Raw genomic sequence first — 20866 nt, 5'->3', positions numbered from 1 at the left:
CACAATGTAATATAATGTAATGAAATATAATAAATCCATCAGAAATCAAAGCAAAACCTTTTTTGAAATTATTTTGATATGGTTATATAATATAATATAACATAATATAATATAATATAATATAATATAATATAACATAATATAATATAATATAATATAATATAATATAATACAATATAATATAATATAATATAATATAATATAATAAATATAATATAATATAACATAATATAATATAACATTATATAATATAATACAATATAATATAATATAATATAACATAATATAATATAACATAATATAATATAATATAATATAATATAACATAATATAATATAATATAACATAATATAATATAATATAATATAATATAATATAACATAATATAATATAATATAATATAATATAATATAATATAATATAATATAATATAATATAATATAATATAATATAATACAATATAATATAATATAATATAATATAATATAATATAATATAATATAATATACTATAATATAATATTATATAATATAATATAATGTAATATAATATAATATAATATAATATAATATAACATAATACAATATAATATAATATAATATAATATAATATAATATAACATAATTACATGCAGTCAAAATAACCGGGACTTTTAGTAATAAAATTTCACGGAAAACAACAAAAATACATACAATATACAAAAAATATAGTGCCAATAAAATTTTACACAGTCCAATACAATTTATAGTAATTTATAAAATGTATACATCGTGTAAAAAACTTTCGATTATGGCTCGTTGCCAAAATTGAACAGCCGTCCGTCATATCTATTTCTACTAATTGTAGCCAAAACCCTTGAAAAGAGACACATCAATACATATCAGTTCAACAAACACTCATCGTAACAAATCTCGTTTTATCGCTGCTGCTCAGCTAAACACAGCTCGATACAAAAGTCATGCAACATAATTTTACTCGCGACTAAAACACACTCGTACACCTACACAACTATACACTCATTTGTCTCTCTCAAAACAGAAATCCAATCGAAGGTACTTACAAATATTTCCAACACCACCACTATAACATACCAAGGGACCGATGCACGAGATCACTGGTTGACGTTTGAGCGGTGCCGTGTTATTTACGTGACCATGGAAACGAATGAATCCGGCACCGATCAAGCGTCAAATTAGTGAACTCGTGCATTCGTCCATGGACCGATGCACGAGTTCACCGATTTGACGCCTGAGCGGTACCGAACTCACTGGCTTCCATGGTCACATAAATAACACGGCACCGTTAAAATGTCAAACAGTGAACCCGTGCATAGGTCCATACGTGATAACATGCGCCGTGTCATTCATCCAGATTGTATGGAAATGAAATACGACCATGGCTGCCTGAATGAATTTATGTAAACCGGAACAAACTCACCGAATTGAGATTTCCCATAATTTCAACGTTTGAAGCGCACGCTTTCTTCAATTTCCTTCCTCCACATTGTACACTGATACAACATGCCATGCTTTCTCCATTTGCGTGCTACCGCTCACACACACATTTGAACCACTTTCGGATTCAGTTCGACTCTCATTTTTTTCTTTTCCATTCACACGGTGGGGAAGCAAACGTTCCTACCAAACAATCACTAGGAAGCCACTTGAAATCACACTTTTTACTTCAAATATATTAGAATATTGAGTCGAATAATATACAGTTCACTTGGGAGAACTTATTAAAGATTCACACTTCACTCTTCGATTCCACGACCCTGTATCACATCCACAAAACAGAAGAAGAAACACATCTACCAAAAATAACTCGCGGGGAAAATAACATAGACGTCTACTCACGACGGCGTACCAAACCGAACTGATCTCTAAGACATTTTCGGAGTCCTCACAAATCTCGACAAACATATTTGTAGTTAAACTTTTACGAACAATTAGAATCAATGCAAAAGTACAAACTTTTTGGAGTTGCATCAAATAATTTGAAAGATTGAATTTGTTTACATAAATCCGGAAATGGGCGAAATTAATACAAAAAAATAATTACTGGAATAAAATAGGCAGAAAACATGCAGAATGAGATTTTGTTCACTTCACGAGGAATAATAAGATTAAGATATAACTTTCCAAAGGAATTCCTCCAAGTATCTTGTTTTGGATACCTCAAGAATATAATCTGGATTTTACCAAGATTAACCATAGAAATTACATACGAGAGTCTATCAGGAATTTCGCCAAAGATTATTTTGGATATTTTTTTAAGGAAGTCTTAAATTCTCCAGGATCCGGTGATTCTTCCATCGATTTTCTTTGTGTATCCTCCAAAATTTACATTAAGGAACATCTTTGTTCAACATTAAAAACCTTTGTATGATCCTCTAGGCTAGAACAACAACTAGAGAATTCGATTAAAGTATTAGTGAAAAAATATCCGAAGTCTTCAAAAAAAAAAAAAAAAAAAACTCGGGGTAAATCCTTGAGGAAATAACTGAAGGTAGAATATCGTTGGCGTGCTCAAGGATTTCCTGGAAGAAATTTTGTAGTAAAATCATCTAAGCATCCTTTGAAAAATCGCTGGAGAATTTTCTGGGAAAATTGTTAGACAATTTCTAGAGAGATCCTTGTATGAGTTCCTGAAATTAACCCAGATGAAATCTCATGACAAATTTTTTTGAAGATTTTTTGGAGTTTTTCTTTGAGACTTGTGAGACGAAATTCTTGAAGCACCTATTCAGCCGCATTCAAATCCTTGAATTTTTCTCTGAAGCCTGTAGAATTTTATATTGAGATTCACTGCAATCCGAATAAGAAAAAACCCTAGAGACGTTTTTGATTAAAGTAGAGATTTTAAAGACTTTCCATCAAAATAGAGATTTTTCAGAGACTTGCATTAAAATAGAGAAAAAGTCTCTTGAAAAGACCTGCTATCAGCCCTATACCAATTAAAATCAATTCAAAACTGTTAATTACATCTGTATGTTCAACAACTTTTTAGCATTATTTGAATGTTATAAAATAGTTTGACTTCTGCTAATGAAAAGCTTACAAAGAATATTAAAAATATCTTTTATATTCAAAAGTATCAAAATGTTCTTCTGGGAAAAGGCCCCCCACAGGACAATGGCCCCAGGGCCCCCGCATTTGTAAATCCGGCCCTGCCTATCATACAATGTTCATCCTACTCTTGTCATGAGATATCCCCAGAGAACATTTTCAGACAATATTAGTAAAAATTGTCTCAAGAATTCCGACTCGAATTCTTTTCTTGAGGAAATTAGATTGAAATTCATTTAATGGTTTTTCCAAAAGTTCATATGTAAAACACTAGAGCTCAGGTTTGGATTCCTTCTTGGTTCTCATCTTTTGTGCAATCCAAGATGCAATATTTTGAGGGTGCTTTTTAGTAGAAATATTTTCCACCCAACGAACATCCAACCATCGAGCCATTCCATGTAGTGGACCCCCAACAAGCGAATTCCTACTGTAGTTGCTTGTCATAGTCGTAGGCAAAAAAAAAAATCTCTGACGAATCCATGTAAAAATACTTGTTAAATTGCTTTCAAGGCTCTAAAAGGGTTTCAAAAGATGATAAGCGGAATTACTGGTGAAATCATTAGAAGGCTTCGTTAAGAATTATTCAGAAACTAGTTGTCCCAGAATAGGGTGACCATTTCCTGGAGATTCAAAATCAGGACAATTTGCAATTTTCCTGTACAAAATCCATTTTGTCTCAAATTCTGAACATGACTCATATTTCGAACAGCAGCGATTTTTTTAATTTTTAACGTTGAGAACTTGTAGTGTACGATCTCGAGAAACTTCTAATTAGCGGGTTGAGCATAAGCATAAATTCTTAATTATAACTAGCATTTTTCAAGACACTAATCTATCCCTTTTCCGAAGACTCTAGTGTGTTTTGACTTTTGTTTAACTGTTTGTCAGGCTGTCGCCTAAAATTATATTAGGCATCTCGTCAGTAATCCTTTAAGAATCTACTGATGGTCTCTAAATATCCATTCATCTATTAACTCCAGGAAATCCTGCAATAATCTCGCCCATCTTACTGATCAAGATACTGCAAGAAAATTCCAAAGAATGCCAAAAAACAGTCTAAAATGTCAAAAGTATATTTCATAGAATGTAAAAAAAAAAAAATACATTTAAAATCTGCTCAAAGTCTTACTAGAGATTTATCAAAGATCGAGGAAATTTCGCTTGAATTCTTTGAATCATGATTTCAAAAAGAATAAGCTAAGAATTTTTTTAGAATTTTCACAAAGAAGCTCATGTTAAGTTTTTTTTAAGGATCTCACTAGAAATTCATGAAGAGTCCTATAAAAAATAAGCAAAGTTTGTGGGAGAAATCTGGCAAAGTTTTTACTGGAAACCGACAGTTTTTTCAACACGATTCTAATAGTCATTCGTTAAGGATCTTTCCAGAAACTCGCGGAGGGCTCACCTACTTTAACTTTGTAGTTTTGGCCATGATGTTTATAAATACTAACTTTACTGCAAGATCAATTGGTCGTAACAAAAGAAGAACAAACACTTTAATTGTAAATTATATTTTTGAGAACATCTTCAATAATGACAACAATCGTACAAGCTTTTTGATTTGATATTTCTTTAAGTTCCAAAAATATGACAAAATAATGAGAGCATTGCGATGCATCATTATTTTGCACAACAATAGGAAACAGTTATAAGTTCCCATGATAAGTTTCGGAGATCTCTTTCATTCAGATAACGATATAATTTTGTGAAAATACTTCAAAGATGATAGCTTGAGTTTTAGTACGAGTTCAAATGATTTCATTAATAGCATATCTCAAACATAGACTGAATTTGAAGGTGTTGTGACACAGTATGAAAAGCATCACAAACTTTGGATTTTGGATGATTCCATTTGAACATTCTTGCTGTTTTTTGGCATTAGAATAGCGTTTCCTAATCCGAAATATCTATGACATTCCACGGTATTCGCCAAGCAGAAAAAGCCGGACAAAACTAGAAATATGAAAAATAAATCATGACGCCACAAAAGAATCTCGAAATCAGGACATGTCCAGCTAAATCAGGACGGATGGTAACCCTATCCCAGAAAACGTTGTATTATCGAGCAGTAGGCTTTGAAGTAGGCTATGCCAAAAACCCCTTAGAAAATCACAGTATACCCAAGTAACCATGGAGCATTATATCATTGCATATATAATGTAGCTGCATTGCCGTAAGCCTACCATTGAAGTAGTTTGAAAGTGGAAAAGGCAACTTATACAGTTGAACTAATGCAAAAACGACGATAAAGCAATGAAACAATTCATAAAGTAGTATTAGCGCAGCATTTATGAAGTGATATAAGTTCATTGATACGTAGCATCTCCTGTCGAATCCACCTGGGAAAGAATGACGTCAATCCGTTGAATAGTTTTCAAGTTAACTCGTGACATACAAACACCATTCCATTTTTATTTATATGATGATGATGATGATGATGAATATCTTTGGAAGAACTTTTTAATGAGTTTCAAATTTGTTGGTCTTGGAAAGATTTTAGCTAGAGTTTATAAGTTTACTCAAGGCAGCGTCGCAGATGAATTATCAAAATGAAAATAAATTATCTGAAGGAATTGATCCTTCGCAAATTGATAAAACATCATAAAAAAGTTGAATAATTCCTTGTAAAATAGTGATAGTTATTCCTGGACGAATTGGATTCTAATTCCCAAATGACATTTTGGAGGAGTCTTCTTAAAGGAATTGATGAAAGATTTTCTGGAAGTACTTTAGATGAGCCAGCCTTGGACTGCAAGTCTCCCAAATAAAATTATCTCCATAATTAGCATTTCGAGGTGGGCCCATAAAAGGCAAGTCTGCAACGCGTCGGATAACATGGGAATCAAATGGAGGGTTCATAATAAGAAACGTCAAATTTGCAACCTTCCATAATAATAGGCATTAATAGGCATAAGGACAACAGTTTTCCAAATAAGTATTTCACGGTATATAAATCGAATGATTTTGTGTGTTTTAAAGGCGTACTATGAAGAAAAGACATGGCACTTGTTGATAGGCTAAACAAAACTTTTATCCATCTAAGATATCATTGCAGAAATCTCAACTACTAAGGGGTCCATTACTACACTCAGGCAAATGGACTTTCATAAGGCAAAATGTATGACATTCGATAGTCCAGTTCGCTGCGTGTAGCACTGAATCCCTATCTATCTGGAAGGATTCTTAACCCTTTAATATCCAAATTTTTATTTTCGATCTAAATGTCATTTTTAGTTATCTAAAATCATTCTAAACACGTTTTGGGCAATGATTTATTTTTATTCGCAAATCTACGAATTTTGGTTTTTGATTTTTATAATTTTTATTTTTGAACATCCCTATTCTTTCTCATTTTTTCTTGGAGCCTCTTCTAGTTACTGATTTTTGACAATAATGAAAATCCAAGTTTTTACGGTAATTTAAAAAAAAAACATTAAATTTTTAATATTTTTCTGGAAATATTTTTATTTTCCGTATAATAAACGGAAAAACAGGTTTGAAATTATTTTAATATCACCAAGCTCTTCTTCTGTGATAGATTGATAGTAGAAAAATATAAAAGGTACGATTTTTCATACAGTTAAACCTCCATGAGTCGATGTTCCATTACTCGATATCGACTCATGGAACTATACTAAAAACTAAATTTCATGGTTACTATGATGGTCCCCTCAAACCGCTTTCCATAGCATTGCTGTTCCATGACTCGATATTTCCATGAGTCGATGGTCCCTTCAATATCGACTCATGGAGGGTTGACTGTATTACACGTTAAATGAACCCCAGCATTTGTAGGTTGTATAAGAAACAAACAATTTTCAAAAATACAAAAAACTTTCGAAAGTAAAAAAAACTTTTCTTATATGCGTGTTACGAATCAAGATTCAAGCCAAAACTAAAATAATTTTGATTTCCGAGCTACAAAAATATACACAAAATTCCAAAGTGTACCCCGTCTAAAGGCGGGGTTGGGTATTAGAGGGTTTAAAGATTTTCTTACATTGAACCTGGACGACTCATCAAGGGCTTTCTGAAAAAAATTCAAATATGTATGAAAAAATGAAGTAGAAAAGCTGAAGTAATTCTTGATGGAATTCCAGCAAAAATTCAATGCTGTATGTCAGGAGGTAAATGAAGTGGAATTCCGTGGAATTTCTCGATTAACTTAGGGATCGTTCAAATATTACGTAATGCAACATTGGGGGGAGGAATTTTCCCTACGGTTCATACAAAACAAAATTCTATACAAAAGTTGTTACGTGGGGAGAGACGGGGGTCTAAAATTGGCAAATTTTGCGTTACGTAATATCTGAATAATCCCTTATAGTATATCATCATATAGACAGATTTCTTGCATGACCTAATTTAAATTCTTGAAGAAGTCTTCGATTGATTTATAGTCTGTTATTTGAACTTCAAGTGTTCTCCAAGAAATTTATGATCCATTTTATTTAAATGATTGCCGGAAGCACTGTTTAATCAAAAGAAATAGAAACCTTCGTAACAAACCAGTTTTATTTGTGTTTTAATTTTTCCTAGGCCAAGGGGAAACACCCCTTTTGCTCTCCTCTGGCAACGCGCATGGGTGGGGCTGTATCATAAAGACCTTATGAGCAATTCTCGCTGAAATCAGGCCGCCATCGGCACCCATCGTTAGAATTCCAAATGTATGTCACTGATCACTAGTATATGCTAAAACTAAAGGGTGGTCCTTTCGGTTTTCTCAAATTGGTGGACCCCTCGTACGCCAGCTAGTTAAACAGTTTGCGAAAAAGCCATTTTTTATAAATCTTGGGTATTCGTTCACGTGGTAGGGAGAGATCCCCCAGTACCGGACAGCACCCAATACCGAACACCGTCGAAAAAATGAGAAATCATGGTCCAATCAAGATGGTGTATTAGAAGGAAAGTAAGCCATTATAGAGAGTAATGGATGCGAAGAATAACAAATCCTTGAAATATGCACACTTTTTTAGAAAAGTCATAATCCTTAAATGTCGTATCTCCTTAAATTTGAACTTATTTGGTATTCATTTTGAATATCGGAAAAAATATTGGATCTCGCAAGCATCACAATTTGAAAGTAAGAATTGTCACCGTCTTCAGCTTAAGGCTGCACGGACTAAACGTTCACAAACATTAGGCAACGGACAACACGAAACACCCAGTAGCCCAATGATGAAGTTTTCGTTTGACGAAAAGTTTCCACCGACTGGAGCGGGAATCGAACCCACACTTCATGGCCTAATACGCCTAAACGACTGACGCCGCTAAAGGCCACGAAGCCTACTGATACACATACTGATTGCTGATTTGCTTGATTGAAAACTCACGCATGCAAAATTTCAAACGTGAATTTTTAGAATTGGAGATTTTTACAACACTGCTAATTTACCCATAAAAGCATAACCGTCCCATATGGAATAGATATTAAGAAAACAGCGCTCTAAGTTTGAAGTTTGTCTTTTTATACAAATGTTCATAATTTTCTAGTACATTTCTGCAAGCCTTATTCATTTCGCAACACCGCACAGATAACTCATTTTGCTTCTATTTGGTCGACATTAACCCTCTAATACCCAACCCCGCCTTTAGACGGGGTACACTTTGGAATTTTGTGTATTTTTTCGTAGCTCGGAAATCAAAATGATTTTATTTTTGGTTTATACCTTGACTCATAACACGCATATAAGAAAAGTTTTTTATGACTTTTGAAACTTTTTTGTATTTTTAGAAATTGTTTGAAAAATTGCTTTCTTATATAACCTACAAATGCCTGAGCTTCATTTAACGTGTAATATAAAAAATCGTACCTTTTATATTTTTCTACGATTAACCTATTACAAAAAAGAGCCTGGTGGTATTAAAATCATTTCAAACCTGTTTTTCCGTTAGTTACACGGAAAATAAAACACGCTCCGAAAAAAATTAAAAATTTAATATTTTTAAAAATACCGTAACATCTTAAATTTTTATTATTGCCAAAAATCAACAACTAGAAAAGGCTTCAAGAAAAAATGAAAAAAGCTAGGGATGTTCAAAAATAAAAATTATAAAAATCAAAAACCAAAATTTAAAAATTTGCGAATAAAAATAAATAAATGCCCAAAACGTGTTTAGAACGATTTTAGATAACGAAAAATAATAATTAAATCGAAAATAAAAATTTGGGTATTAGAGGGTTAAGACAGAGTGGACCAAGTGACATTTTTCATATTTTGAGAAAAATGGGCTTAAAGTCTAACGCTCTGTAATTTTTTAACTCGTTAAAATTTTGGTTCAATATTTCTACACATCTTTGTGTTACTCTCACATAATATAATGTGAAGTGATAATCATGAAAAATCATAATCCAAACCTCTGATAGAACGATTTTTTGATGGACTATGTGTACTTGGTCCACTCTGACTGAACAATTTCTAGGAAAATAACAATCATTTAATGCTTGCATGGTCAAACTGGGTGCAAATCTCTAAGATAAACAGATTATCAAGACCCTTCTACACCAGAATCGTAAATTCTTCAATAATTCATATCGTCACTCTCGAAATTAGTGGCATTTTGATAGCTTGAAAATTAAGGTTTTGCAGGGTCAAAGCATTGGAGACCAGAAATATTCAAATATGCGTTCAGTCAGAGTGGACCAAGTGAAAATCCTAAGTGCCGACAAAAATACACTGGTCCAATAAGCGAGTTCTAGAACATGCCATACATACACCATAGAACTACCATGAACTCCTATCGGACTTTGAAAATGACTCAAAAATGCAATAATCAATCAGTTTATTTGTTTTTAAACACTTGGTCCACTTTGTCTGCACAAAAATTGTTGCAATTTCTGACCACTCATCCAGATATGATAAATAGCCAAAAATCAAAATCAAATGCATCGAATTAAGTAATGTTTATGAATTTATATTGATAGATGAGTAGAAGAATCATTCGATGCCGACAAATCTGACAAATCTCTTGAAATGGTTTCATTTCCTCGTATTCCTCAGTGCGCTGATCAATTTCGCTGTTATGGTAATAAGCACTTGGTCCACTCTGACTGCACACTTTTATCGATTTTTATTGATCATCCAAAGTAAATTTATAGTATATCTCTCGCAATTTACAGCATTCATCAAATCTGATCAAAGTGAAATGGAGGTGAGCTAATTTCGCATCTAATGAACGAATAATCCAATTTTCCCAAGTTCTGTACTTGGTCCCCTCTGACTTAACGCCGACCATTTATTAGCGAAAAATATAAACTTGAACACAATTCACGTTTTGCAGTCGCTATTTGGAGTAAAAGTTCATATAGGGACTGTTATGCCTTCATTTTTCAATATGGGACTGCACAAATTTCATATTTTTACACAACATTTTCATACAAAGTGTTCTAATTTTTATATGCACAGTAAAGTGTACATTAAAAATAATGTAGCTATGGAAAAGGTGTTGGCTTGAAAATCCATATGGGACAGTTATACTTTTATGGGTAGTAATAGGAACTTTAAAATAATAGCTCCAATAAAATCTCGAGGAGCATCCTAAGCAGCTCTCAAGTCAAAAAAGAAACTTCTGGGGAACTTCATGGCCTAATTTTAATCTCGATTTAGTTCTTACCCAGGGTTAAAAATGAAATCTATAAGTTCGTAGCACTTCAAAAAAAAAAAAAAAGAAAAGGGTTTAACACCAAATATTACGGTTGTTAAGAAAATTTTCCGGTTTGCGGTAGCCGCAGAGTTCTACCGCAGCTGTCAAAGTACTACCGCAGGCATCAAAATCATTCCATCATTGAAGCAAACAAATCAATCATAGTATGCTTGAAAGAGAAAACGCTATGAAAAATAGCTACAAACAACGATCATCAAGACGGTGTCCAAGGTATCATTGAAGCTTACTGATAATTTACCAGTGCAAATCAGTGATGTGACAGCTGCGGTAGCTTTTCGTTGAACCGTAAAACGGAAAGTTTTCCCTAAAATTGCAATATATAGAGCAATTCACTTACCCGAATATCCAATGGTGAGCACTTCGACGGGCAGTGATCCACGCCGTCGCGACAGCAGATTCTCGGCATCGGCTCGCCGCTTGAACCGCTGCCATGCCGTCGAAGACGAGGTCGCACTGCTCCCGGCACCGGCACCATTGCCCGAGCTGGTGGCATCCTCCGACAGGATGGGACTGAGGATTTCTGCTCCGCCAGACGATCGCCGCCTAAGGATTTTCTTCGCACTGCGCCGTTTGTTGTTAAAGCTGTTCCGAATCACAACGCTGTTTGAGCTATCACACGGTACCGATCCGCGTCGTTGCATGTTGTACGCCGGACCGATGTTGTTCGGAAGCACGGTGGCCGTCACTTCCGGCTGGGCACCGTTCGGTTGGTCTTTTGTATCTGTGGGATAAGGAAAATGTGATTAATGAATGTGGTTACTTGGGGTTTCACGGAACACCTACGCATGGAAGTGATGAATTCGGCAGGCATAGAGCCTCGCCGCAAATCGCACGTCTTGATGACGAACGATACGCTTAGGTCAGATTCGACGGGTTTCGGGGGTAAAGCTACGGTGACCGGAGCGGAGCCTCTCCGCCGGCTGAGGCTTCGCTTCAGCATCGATGGGTCGAGATTCTCCTTCTGGCCGAGAGAGAGCTTCGGGATTTTCGCTTTTTCGCCGGAAGTGGACGAATCCGTTTCCCGCTTGGTGCTTTCCTTTTTGGTCATAAGGATGCCACGAGATTCACTGTTTGCCTCCGGGTGGGAGTTGGAAGAGCTACTGCTGGAGTTGGATTCGAGGAGGGCCTCCGGACAAGCACCGAGTTCCGCCTGTGAAGACATGTAACGAGTGCGAATGTACGGTTGCAACGGTGGGAAGGTTTGCTGTCTGATAAGATGCTTGGAAGTTCCAACGGTGAGAAGATTCGCGTTATTTCCTACGCTAACGGCTCCGTGAAGCACTAGATTCAGTCGATCGCCACAGATTCCAGCGGTCATCGATGCAATACTGCAGTCTGGAAGTAGATTTTCTGCACTGAGCGGACGTTCTCGATCGGCGGTGCTGCCGGTGGAAGAACCACGTGCTCCCCGATGAAGACTATCGCTGTCCGACGAGAAGATCGAGAGCGAGTCGTTGTCGAACTTGTGCTCGTCGCTTTCCTGGATTGATTCCGGTGGGAGATTAGATTCTCGGTGGTCTCGTGCTGGAAGCACAATCTTCGGTATACTATGTATGGGAACGGAGAACCGCCGTTCGCTGCGAGCACCACAGAAGCCAGAGATTTGTAGAGAACTTCGTCGACCGAACTTGGCAGCACTCGGGATAAGAATCTCCGAACTGTCCGACAGATCGTGCAGCGGTTCATCTTGGTCGTCGTTATCATCGACATCTTCATCCAGTAGCTCCGCGTCAGATATCTCGGTTCGAGTTTCTTCGTTCATCTCTGCCTGCAGTTTGCTTTCCCATTGAATCTGATTGTATTTCAGATGGTGCATCATATTGTAGGATAGATCAGTCTTCAGGAATCGATGCCACTCGTCCATCAAGGGTGTGACAACGAATTTGAAGAAGCCAGTTTGAATCTTGGGCACCGACGTCGAGTGCCGATCACAGAGCGAAGTGACCGGCAGATTGAGCTGTCTTTCGTAGTCTCCCTGGCGGAAGAACTCTTCGCACACTTTCAAACTCCACTTTTTACTAATATCCCATGGCCGGCAGGGATTGGAGATGTCTGCACATTTGAGCGCGATTTGCAGAATAAAGTGCCGATGTTCTTTGTTACGCATATCCAACGTATCGTGGGAGAGATAGTCGCGGAACTGGCTGATGAATTCCTGCTGCCTGGTGATGTCCGTTGCCAGGATTAGAGAGCTGATCTGCTTTTCCAGTTCCGGTCGAATACCCTGTATCTGTTCGGCGACGCCACTCTCCAGCAGGCATCCGACGGCCGATCGCCAGTGATGGTTCTCTAGCACCGAGGTGTTCTCGTAGAGCGCCGCCAGGTGGTTGGAGGTTGCAATCAAGAACGGTTGATTCACGCCCGGGTGGTCCAAGTCATGCGTAACGGCACCGATCAACGACGCCATGATCTCCAGCGGGCTCAGATTCTCCAGGATGCGCTTCTCTTGCAAGAAACAGTGCATTGCTTGTGTTACGTCAGTCGCGTGAATTGAATTGTGATACGGGTTCGTACTATGGTAACCTTCCTCGATTAAACTAAACAATTTCCATACTCTAACTACGTCTAGGTTGAAGTGGTCCAAAAGGCCGTACCAATGGAACAGATGAACACATAAGACAGGCAGTGAACGTCCTGGAAGGAGAATGAGGTAAGTGATTAGTATTGTGAAATAGTGTATGCATTTCTCGGTTTTTGCATCAGCTGCGATCTACTTCTGGATGTTTTCGGATGGTTACAAGCACTAAAAGATTTCCTAGTATCTCGTATCATTCTGCTGAATGACAATGCAGAGAAAATAACATTTACGCTTGTTTCAAATATCCAATTGTGTATTTCCAGTAAATTTGGGCTGCTGAATCCATTGCCGCTCATAGAAATTTTCCAGCACGTCACATTTGCTACAGGTCGTCAAAGTAGTTTAAAATACTGGTTTGATTGATGTTTAAAGGAAATTTAAACTATTGTTTATATATTTTTTCGATAATTTATTCCACCGAATATGGAAACTAGCACTTAAAGTTGTATATGAGGCATAGTTTGACTAAAATTTCCCGATTTAATACCAATTTAATCAAATTTTTAACATGCTTGCAGCCTTAATACAAAATTTGTTGTTTCTTTTATATGACCAGAAAAAATAATTTTCCATATCATTAAAAAGTAACACGCACTTCATGAATTCGAATTCTACTTATACAGCCTAAATGCTGTTTTTTTGTAGTGTATTAGGCACATAAATCAAAATACATGCTGGAAAACTTGGATGCAAGTTGGCTGAAAACGATAAATGGTGCCTTCTCAACAATTAATATCTCAAAAACCAGACATACTATGACATTTATAATACCGACAATAGATTCAGCAGTATTTTCGTGGTTGACACAAACATTTGTTCCGTTTACTGTGGAAGCAGTAAGAATTTCAATCTAATCGTCCCAATTTTGTTCGATAATAATAAAAACTCAACTTTGCCTATAGGAGCCAATCCAAACTCCGGTCAACGTATCCTCATAAAATTCCTTTTCGTAATCTCAAGTTTTTTTTAAACTTTTAAAAGATTCTCTAAAACAAAATTGTGTCAATAGTAAAAAAAAATGCTTTTAAATTCGGATGTTTTAGCAGAATTTATGATATTTTTTTATTATTGTTAAAGGATTTATTCCAATATTTCCTAGTATTGACAATATCTTCAATAGCTACATAGGCTTGCTTCTCAGCTTAGCACGGCTTGCAAGAATTGATAAAACAGCAAAAAATGCAAATGGTTAACAATCAGCTTTACTTAATTTAATTTTTTAACAGTATAGGGTGCAGAGTAGAGTGATGAAAAATTCTTAATTTTTGCTCCCCTATGCTTTAACGATCCTTATTATGGTAAATAGCATCTTCCCGAAGTTTTAAATGATTCGAAAGAACTTTTCGATAGATTATTATGACGAACAGTTAGACGACTGAACACACATGGTTTGCCTTTTCCATAGTAATTTTTATACAAATTTCAAATGGCGTGTGCACAACCAGATTTCATCCAAATAATTTAAAATTTTGGGAGAATGATTTTCACCATAATTGACACCGTTCAAGCATAGGGGAGCAAAAACTTTAAAATTTACATCACTCTAGTGCAGAGCTACTTGGGCACTTCCACTTTGCCATTGGGGGTTTTTCTCAACCGAATTGTCTGAAACTTTGCCATAAGAAGCACTTCAATGCGGACGCATATTGTGGCCAAATATGAGCTTAATAGCTTTAAAAAAACCTACTGCCGAAGTGAATCAAAAGTGCCAAGAATACGATCCGGCTCCCTAAATAGAAAGATCAGCCTATTTTTTAAAGAAAGCTACACTGCCCATAACTGCATAACAGTCGCATTCGACATTTTTACCTAAATGGAGTTAATACCATGCAGATTCATCAAATGATAAATACTTTCGATCAACTTACTGAAATCTGTGAGATTGTTCTAGAAAATTCGAAAATAATACCAAGTTGTTTTGTCACATTGGTAATTATAACCGCATAACAGTCACATTGAGATTTTAAATGAGCCTCGTAATGTAATAGTAATGAAACTTCTATCAGAATTATTTTCTGTCTATTCATCTAGTATGCGATATAAGTTGTAGAAAATATTAGCCTCAAATAAGCTTTTTTGAGTTCCTGGTAATTTTTCGAAATTTTAGTTTCCTCCCATACTGCCATAAAATGCACACTTGGTATTCCATTTACTCAATGCCTGCTTTTGTCGAATGTTACAATTATGCAGTTATGGGCAGTACAACCAGGGCTGGAAAGCGTCAATGTAAATATAGAATGTCATGCGACTTTTACATAAATGCTTCCCTCACTGTCATCGGACGGCGAGACAATGACAGAGAAACTTTTTTCAAACTTTCTTTCATTTCGGCTTGTGACGGAATCGTAAACTTGATTATTTTTAGTTCATTATCTGGTAGGGAGCCGGATCCTATTCTTGGCACTTTTGATTCACCTCGACAGTGGGGTTTATTGAAAGCTACAAAGTTTCTATTTGGCCACAATATGCGTCAGATTGAAGTGCTTCTTATTGCAATGTTTCAGATGATTCGACCGAGAAAAACCGAGAAAAAGTGAATCATGGAAGTGCCCAAGTAGCTCTGCACCCTATGATTGTTATTAATATCGCTGGAATCATGGAAGGATATTCACTTAACTTATCGAACACATTTACTTACCGAAACTTTCTATAATAAGGTAGTAATTTCAAAAGCAAAGCAGCAAAACTCGTGAGAGCTCCGTCATTGCGACGTGACGAAATGAGCGCATGAAATATAGCTTCGTCTAGTGACAGTGAGGAGACTCGTTTCGTCAGTGTCGCAAGTCGGTCATGAAACTTAACAGCCTGGGTACAGCACGTTAGAATGATCATTACTTTAGAACCCGCTAATATTTCAACATAAATTATTGGTTTTTCAAATACATGGTTTACTTGCGCTGGAAAAATATTATTTCAATCAAAAATTTTCTCTTCTTCTGATAATAGCGCGTATTATCTATACCGTTTTTGATTTCAAATTCCAAAACTAAAATGAATATTGACTCGTTTATTTTATTTGTTTTTGAAAATTATAGTTCCGAAAAGGTTTTTTAACAGACCCATCACAAGTTTTACCCAGTGAACCACATATCGTATAAGAATGTGTGCCAAAAATCTCATATTCATACGTCAAAAATCAGAATCGCCCAATATGCCAAATCAAAACGAATAAATGTTAACACAAATTGTATATAATTCTCCACTACGATTCATTGTCGACAAACTTTGTTGACAACAAACCATGCCGTAAATAGTATGATCTAGAATCGCGTCAAGTTGTATAAACTGACAGATCATATATCAATGCAGACTAGCATCAAATGAAATCGCAATAACTTAGTGAAATTTACCACCCGAGGTTGGTATCTTCTGGAGGTGGGTTTCAAAGAACAACAAAGCGTGTGTGTTGTAGAGCAAACTTCCTTTCATATTGGCAAATAATCACTCCTTGTTCATGAAGCGGTCTGTGATGTAGTGGTATGGTACTGGGTTAGGGATCCAAAGGTCTGGTGTTGGAGTCTCGCTGGAAACTTTATTTTTATTTTTATCGGAATTTTGTGGCATCGTATTGCTGACCATGAAAAGCCTGAAAAAGTCGTGGGAAGTGCGTATATGGCCTCCATTTTGGTGTGTATATAGCGTTTTCATGCATTTTATACGAGTGATTTGATTCATATAGAATGATGTATAGCAAAAAATATACCAGCCAAAATGTTTACTGGGTATTTAGTTATGCTCTCCGATGTCACAACAGTTTTTTACATCTATTGCTTGCAAAATCTCTGAAGGAACACCACGCTTGTTGAGTACCTACCAACAAATTTTGCTGTGGGCTAGTTGGTGTTGATCTCGGTAAAAGCTTCAAAAACGCCGATAATTATTCTAAATTACTACTTCTAAATTAATTATGCTTAACGGCCATTATGACAAACGACCATTATGCCAAACGACTTTATGCCAAACGGGGTACAATCCAAAAAACTGATCGCAGTGACGGACCCGAACAGAAATAAAACTGTTAAACTCATGAATATATGTAATTGTTTTCGCGCCATTCCTAAATGAATTTATGATGCAATTGAGGAAAATCTAGAAATATCAGAGAACTTCCGTCAAGAAATGTCCTGTAAATTCCTGTGATGAATATCTGCCCAAACTAGGGAGACATTTCCGGCAGAATTTGATGGTAAAATTTGTCGACAAATTTGTTGGGGTGGAATCGTAATGGGACCTAAATAGGCATTTATAAAGATATTGTCATGTCAGATAAACTAATGCAGCTCTTCCAGAAATTCTTCATGAAGATCTGCCATGTAATTTTCAAGCAGTATCTTCAGCAATTTGATTGGTCTCAAAACGAGACTTTTGAAATACCTTCAGAAAATTAATCGATAATTTATGATTCCACCAAAATTTAGCCTTTCTTCAGGCCCAAAAATCATGCTGGAATTTTTTTCCTGGTGCTCGACTAAAAACTAGAAAGTCATATTAAAGTAGAAAGTTTTTTTTTAGATTAGAACAAGAAAGGACTCAGTGTGCTTAGATGTTGTGTTTTTTTAACTAGTTCGTTTATTAGAGGCTCAATCGCGTTTAACGCTTTACGGAGCCGAAATTAATTTTTTGTACTATTTACAATTTATTCACTTTTTAGTACCAAAATAAGTACGCGATAGAGCCAGGGTACTCGTGGCAACTCGAGGTTAGTGGTCACAATTTTTGAAGGAGGGACATGGTAGGGATTGGGATCAGGGTTCTCTGCTGCTCATCCGGGAGGTATGTCGTATCATGGCGTTGGTACCAATTTCTTGCCGGTATTCATCTGCGGGATGGCCAGGATCCTCAATCCAACACAAAGGGGACAACAAACAAAAAAAATGGAGAACAACTGGGGACAACACACAAAAAAACTGGAGACAGGCGAAGGAAATCGTAATTTGCGACCATATTAATGAAATCGCATCTCTAACTGAAACATAGGGTTGTCTACCTCTGGCCGCAAGGGTATCCAAAAGTTACGCTCTGGAGGCGTCCATATCCGGGCACTGCCAAACTACGTGATCGATGTCATCATAACCGTAACCACACCTATTACAAATGTTGCTCAGCGCATCTAGCATCTAGCGAGTAATGGTTGGACATAAGTCTTGATATCACGCGAATATTTCGAAATCTCGACTTACATCCAAACCTTTCCACATAGAGAAACTTGAAAGTAGATGGAGTACCGTGTACCTTTTAATTCCGCTCCTAAATGCTTATCTTTGACAGATACGCGTATTTCGACTACCACTTGCAGTCTTCTTCAGTGTCAGTTACTCGTATCCACTAAAGAAATCGTCGCATCTCTCTACCTTAAATACTAACACCAGTTAAGTACCTACACAATCAATCTACCTAGGAAAAATTTTCGACAGGAGTTGGTTGTTTCTACTGGTAAAAACTAACTCGAAACCAAACTTTCGTAGGATTGGGCGTAGCTTTTTTGTTTCATCGTTGTAATTGACGGCTATACGTTTGAGTGTTGGTTGTTCTTGTGTCAGAGTAGTAAGTGTTGTTCTTGTGTCAGAGTAGGTTGTTCTTGTGTCAGAGTAGTAAGTGAACGTTTGTGTTGTTCTCGTGTTCTTTTGTCAATGAGTTGTTGTGTTGTTTGTCTTGTGTAACCGTTTAATTGTCCTGTTTCAATAATGTAGTTGAGTTCCTTTATTCTACCAGTTTCGCTGAGGGGGATTGTTAGCATTCGATGTATCATGTGATTGAAGGAAGACATTTTGTGTTGGTGTGAGTGATTTGATGTGTTTGCATTGTACTATTCCTATATCCGTTAAGCCTAGCCGTCTCAAAAATATAATAGTATTAGTTGGTTTCCGGTAAATTTCAAATTCAAAGGGAGACGATTCCCCAGTAATTAGCAAATCCAAAAAAGGTAGTTTTTTATCTTTTTCCTCTTCATGAGTAAATTTTATTTCTTTGTGGATACTGTTAATTGCTTCTAAAATTTTTGGCAAATAATCCTTTTTGATAATGCTAAACACATCATCTACATATCTGTAGTAACAAATCTTTCTTTTTCAAAATGCTTTCAAAATTGGCCATAAACAACTCGCTCAAAAACGGAGACAATGGATTACCCATAGGTGCACCTTTTGTCTGTTTATAAAAATTACCACGGAAGCTAAAATAGTTCTCTTCCATACAAAGTCGGGTTAATTTGATATAATACCGAACTTTGTTTTTCCAATTTGACTCATTGTGTTGGTTAAGTAGCCATTCTTCCAAAAGGTTCCACATGCTTAGATGTTTTGAAGACATGTATAGTTTTCACAGTTTGGGGTCCGAAATTTTTGAGGAAAATTTATTAAGGATTATAATACGAAAAGCTAGTGCATTTTGTAATGGGATTTTTTTAAAACCTAATCCTAGTGTAACATTAGCAGAATTTCTGGATGATCATTTCTACAAGCATTTCTTATTGCCTTTGGACTACGTAGTGTACACTGAGATATAGAAGTTGAAAAAACGTTCAAACGTAATGGAAAAGAGAGTAAAAATTTCTCAGATGTCATCGATATTAGGAGTTTAAGGGGCCCTAACATTGACTAAAATTCAAGCGCGGCGAACAATGCGATCTAATATCCAGAGCTTCTCAGCAGACGGTGTTACAGCTGAATACCACCAAAAGATGGACGAAGTGAGATCAATGCGAGCGAAAACCTCAACAACCCATGAGATGCAATCCATGGAGTGATGAGTGAAACAGTGCTGAAGCAGATGGTTTGACAAAGAGTGCCAGAGGGTGACGGATAAGAAGAACGTCAGCCGAAAAGCAAATTCATCGCAAGAAGAAAAAAATAGTATGATGAAAATGTGATAGCCGAGGCGGAAAACTGTATGGAACAGAACGACATGCGACGAATCTATGAAACTGTCGATGGCGCGCGGAGAATCTATGAAACTGCACGTCTCTCGTTACGTGCAACGACCGTGAAGATAATTTGCTGACAGATAAAACGTTGGTGGCTGCAAGGTGGAGAGAGCTCTTTGAACCGTTATTGAATGAAAGAAACGATAGAGCATTGGAGATCAGAATAAACATCGACAACGATGGTCAAGCTGTGGAGCTTCCATCACTAGAAGAGGTTAAGACGGCGGTTGAGGAACTGAAGAGCAACAAGGCTGCTGGGAAGGATGAGCTTCCAGCATGGAAGTGAGCAGCTGATTAGACTGATTCGGGCAACGTTGAAAGGATCGAAATTAAGTATACGGGTTGCCGATACTTGCATTTCACGAGTTATACCATGTCTATACAGAAATTGATATTGTTAAACGTATAAAACACGACAGGCTGCTGTAGGCTGGGCATGTAGCTTGCATGTCGGAGGAACTTCAAGCTAAACTAATATTCAGCAGATAACCAGGAAGAGCCCTTGCCTCCGTGGCAGACCGCGCACCAGATGGCTTTTTGCAGTTGAAGAAAATTTAAGGTCGCTTAAAGTTGAGGACGACTGGGAGCGATTGGCTCAGGACCGGGTCGAATGGAGAAGGCTTCTTCATTCGG

The 20866-nt window shown here is 36.5% G+C and overlaps 1 protein-coding gene across 1 annotated transcript in view; it reads right to left on the bottom strand.

Annotated features, from left to right (window-relative positions):
• The window catches only part of LOC5578034 (dual 3',5'-cyclic-AMP and -GMP phosphodiesterase 11), a 211289-nt gene that overhangs the window by 20823 nt on the left and 169600 nt on the right, over positions 1-20866 (bottom strand). Inside the window, exons 3-4 of the mRNA XM_021842140.1 lie at positions 11517-13367; positions 11071-11454 (exon numbers count right to left, since the gene is read on the bottom strand). Coding sequence (XP_021697832.1) covers positions 11071-11454; positions 11517-13367 — 2235 coding nt within the window. The remainder of the gene's footprint in view (positions 1-11070; positions 11455-11516; positions 13368-20866) is intronic.

This window comes from Aedes aegypti, chromosome 2 (genome assembly GCF_002204515.2).
Source record: "Aedes aegypti strain LVP_AGWG chromosome 2, AaegL5.0 Primary Assembly, whole genome shotgun sequence".
In the NCBI taxonomy this organism is placed as follows: Eukaryota; Metazoa; Arthropoda; class Insecta; order Diptera; family Culicidae; genus Aedes; species Aedes aegypti.
This window is presented reverse-complemented; position numbering and strand designations above follow the sequence as displayed.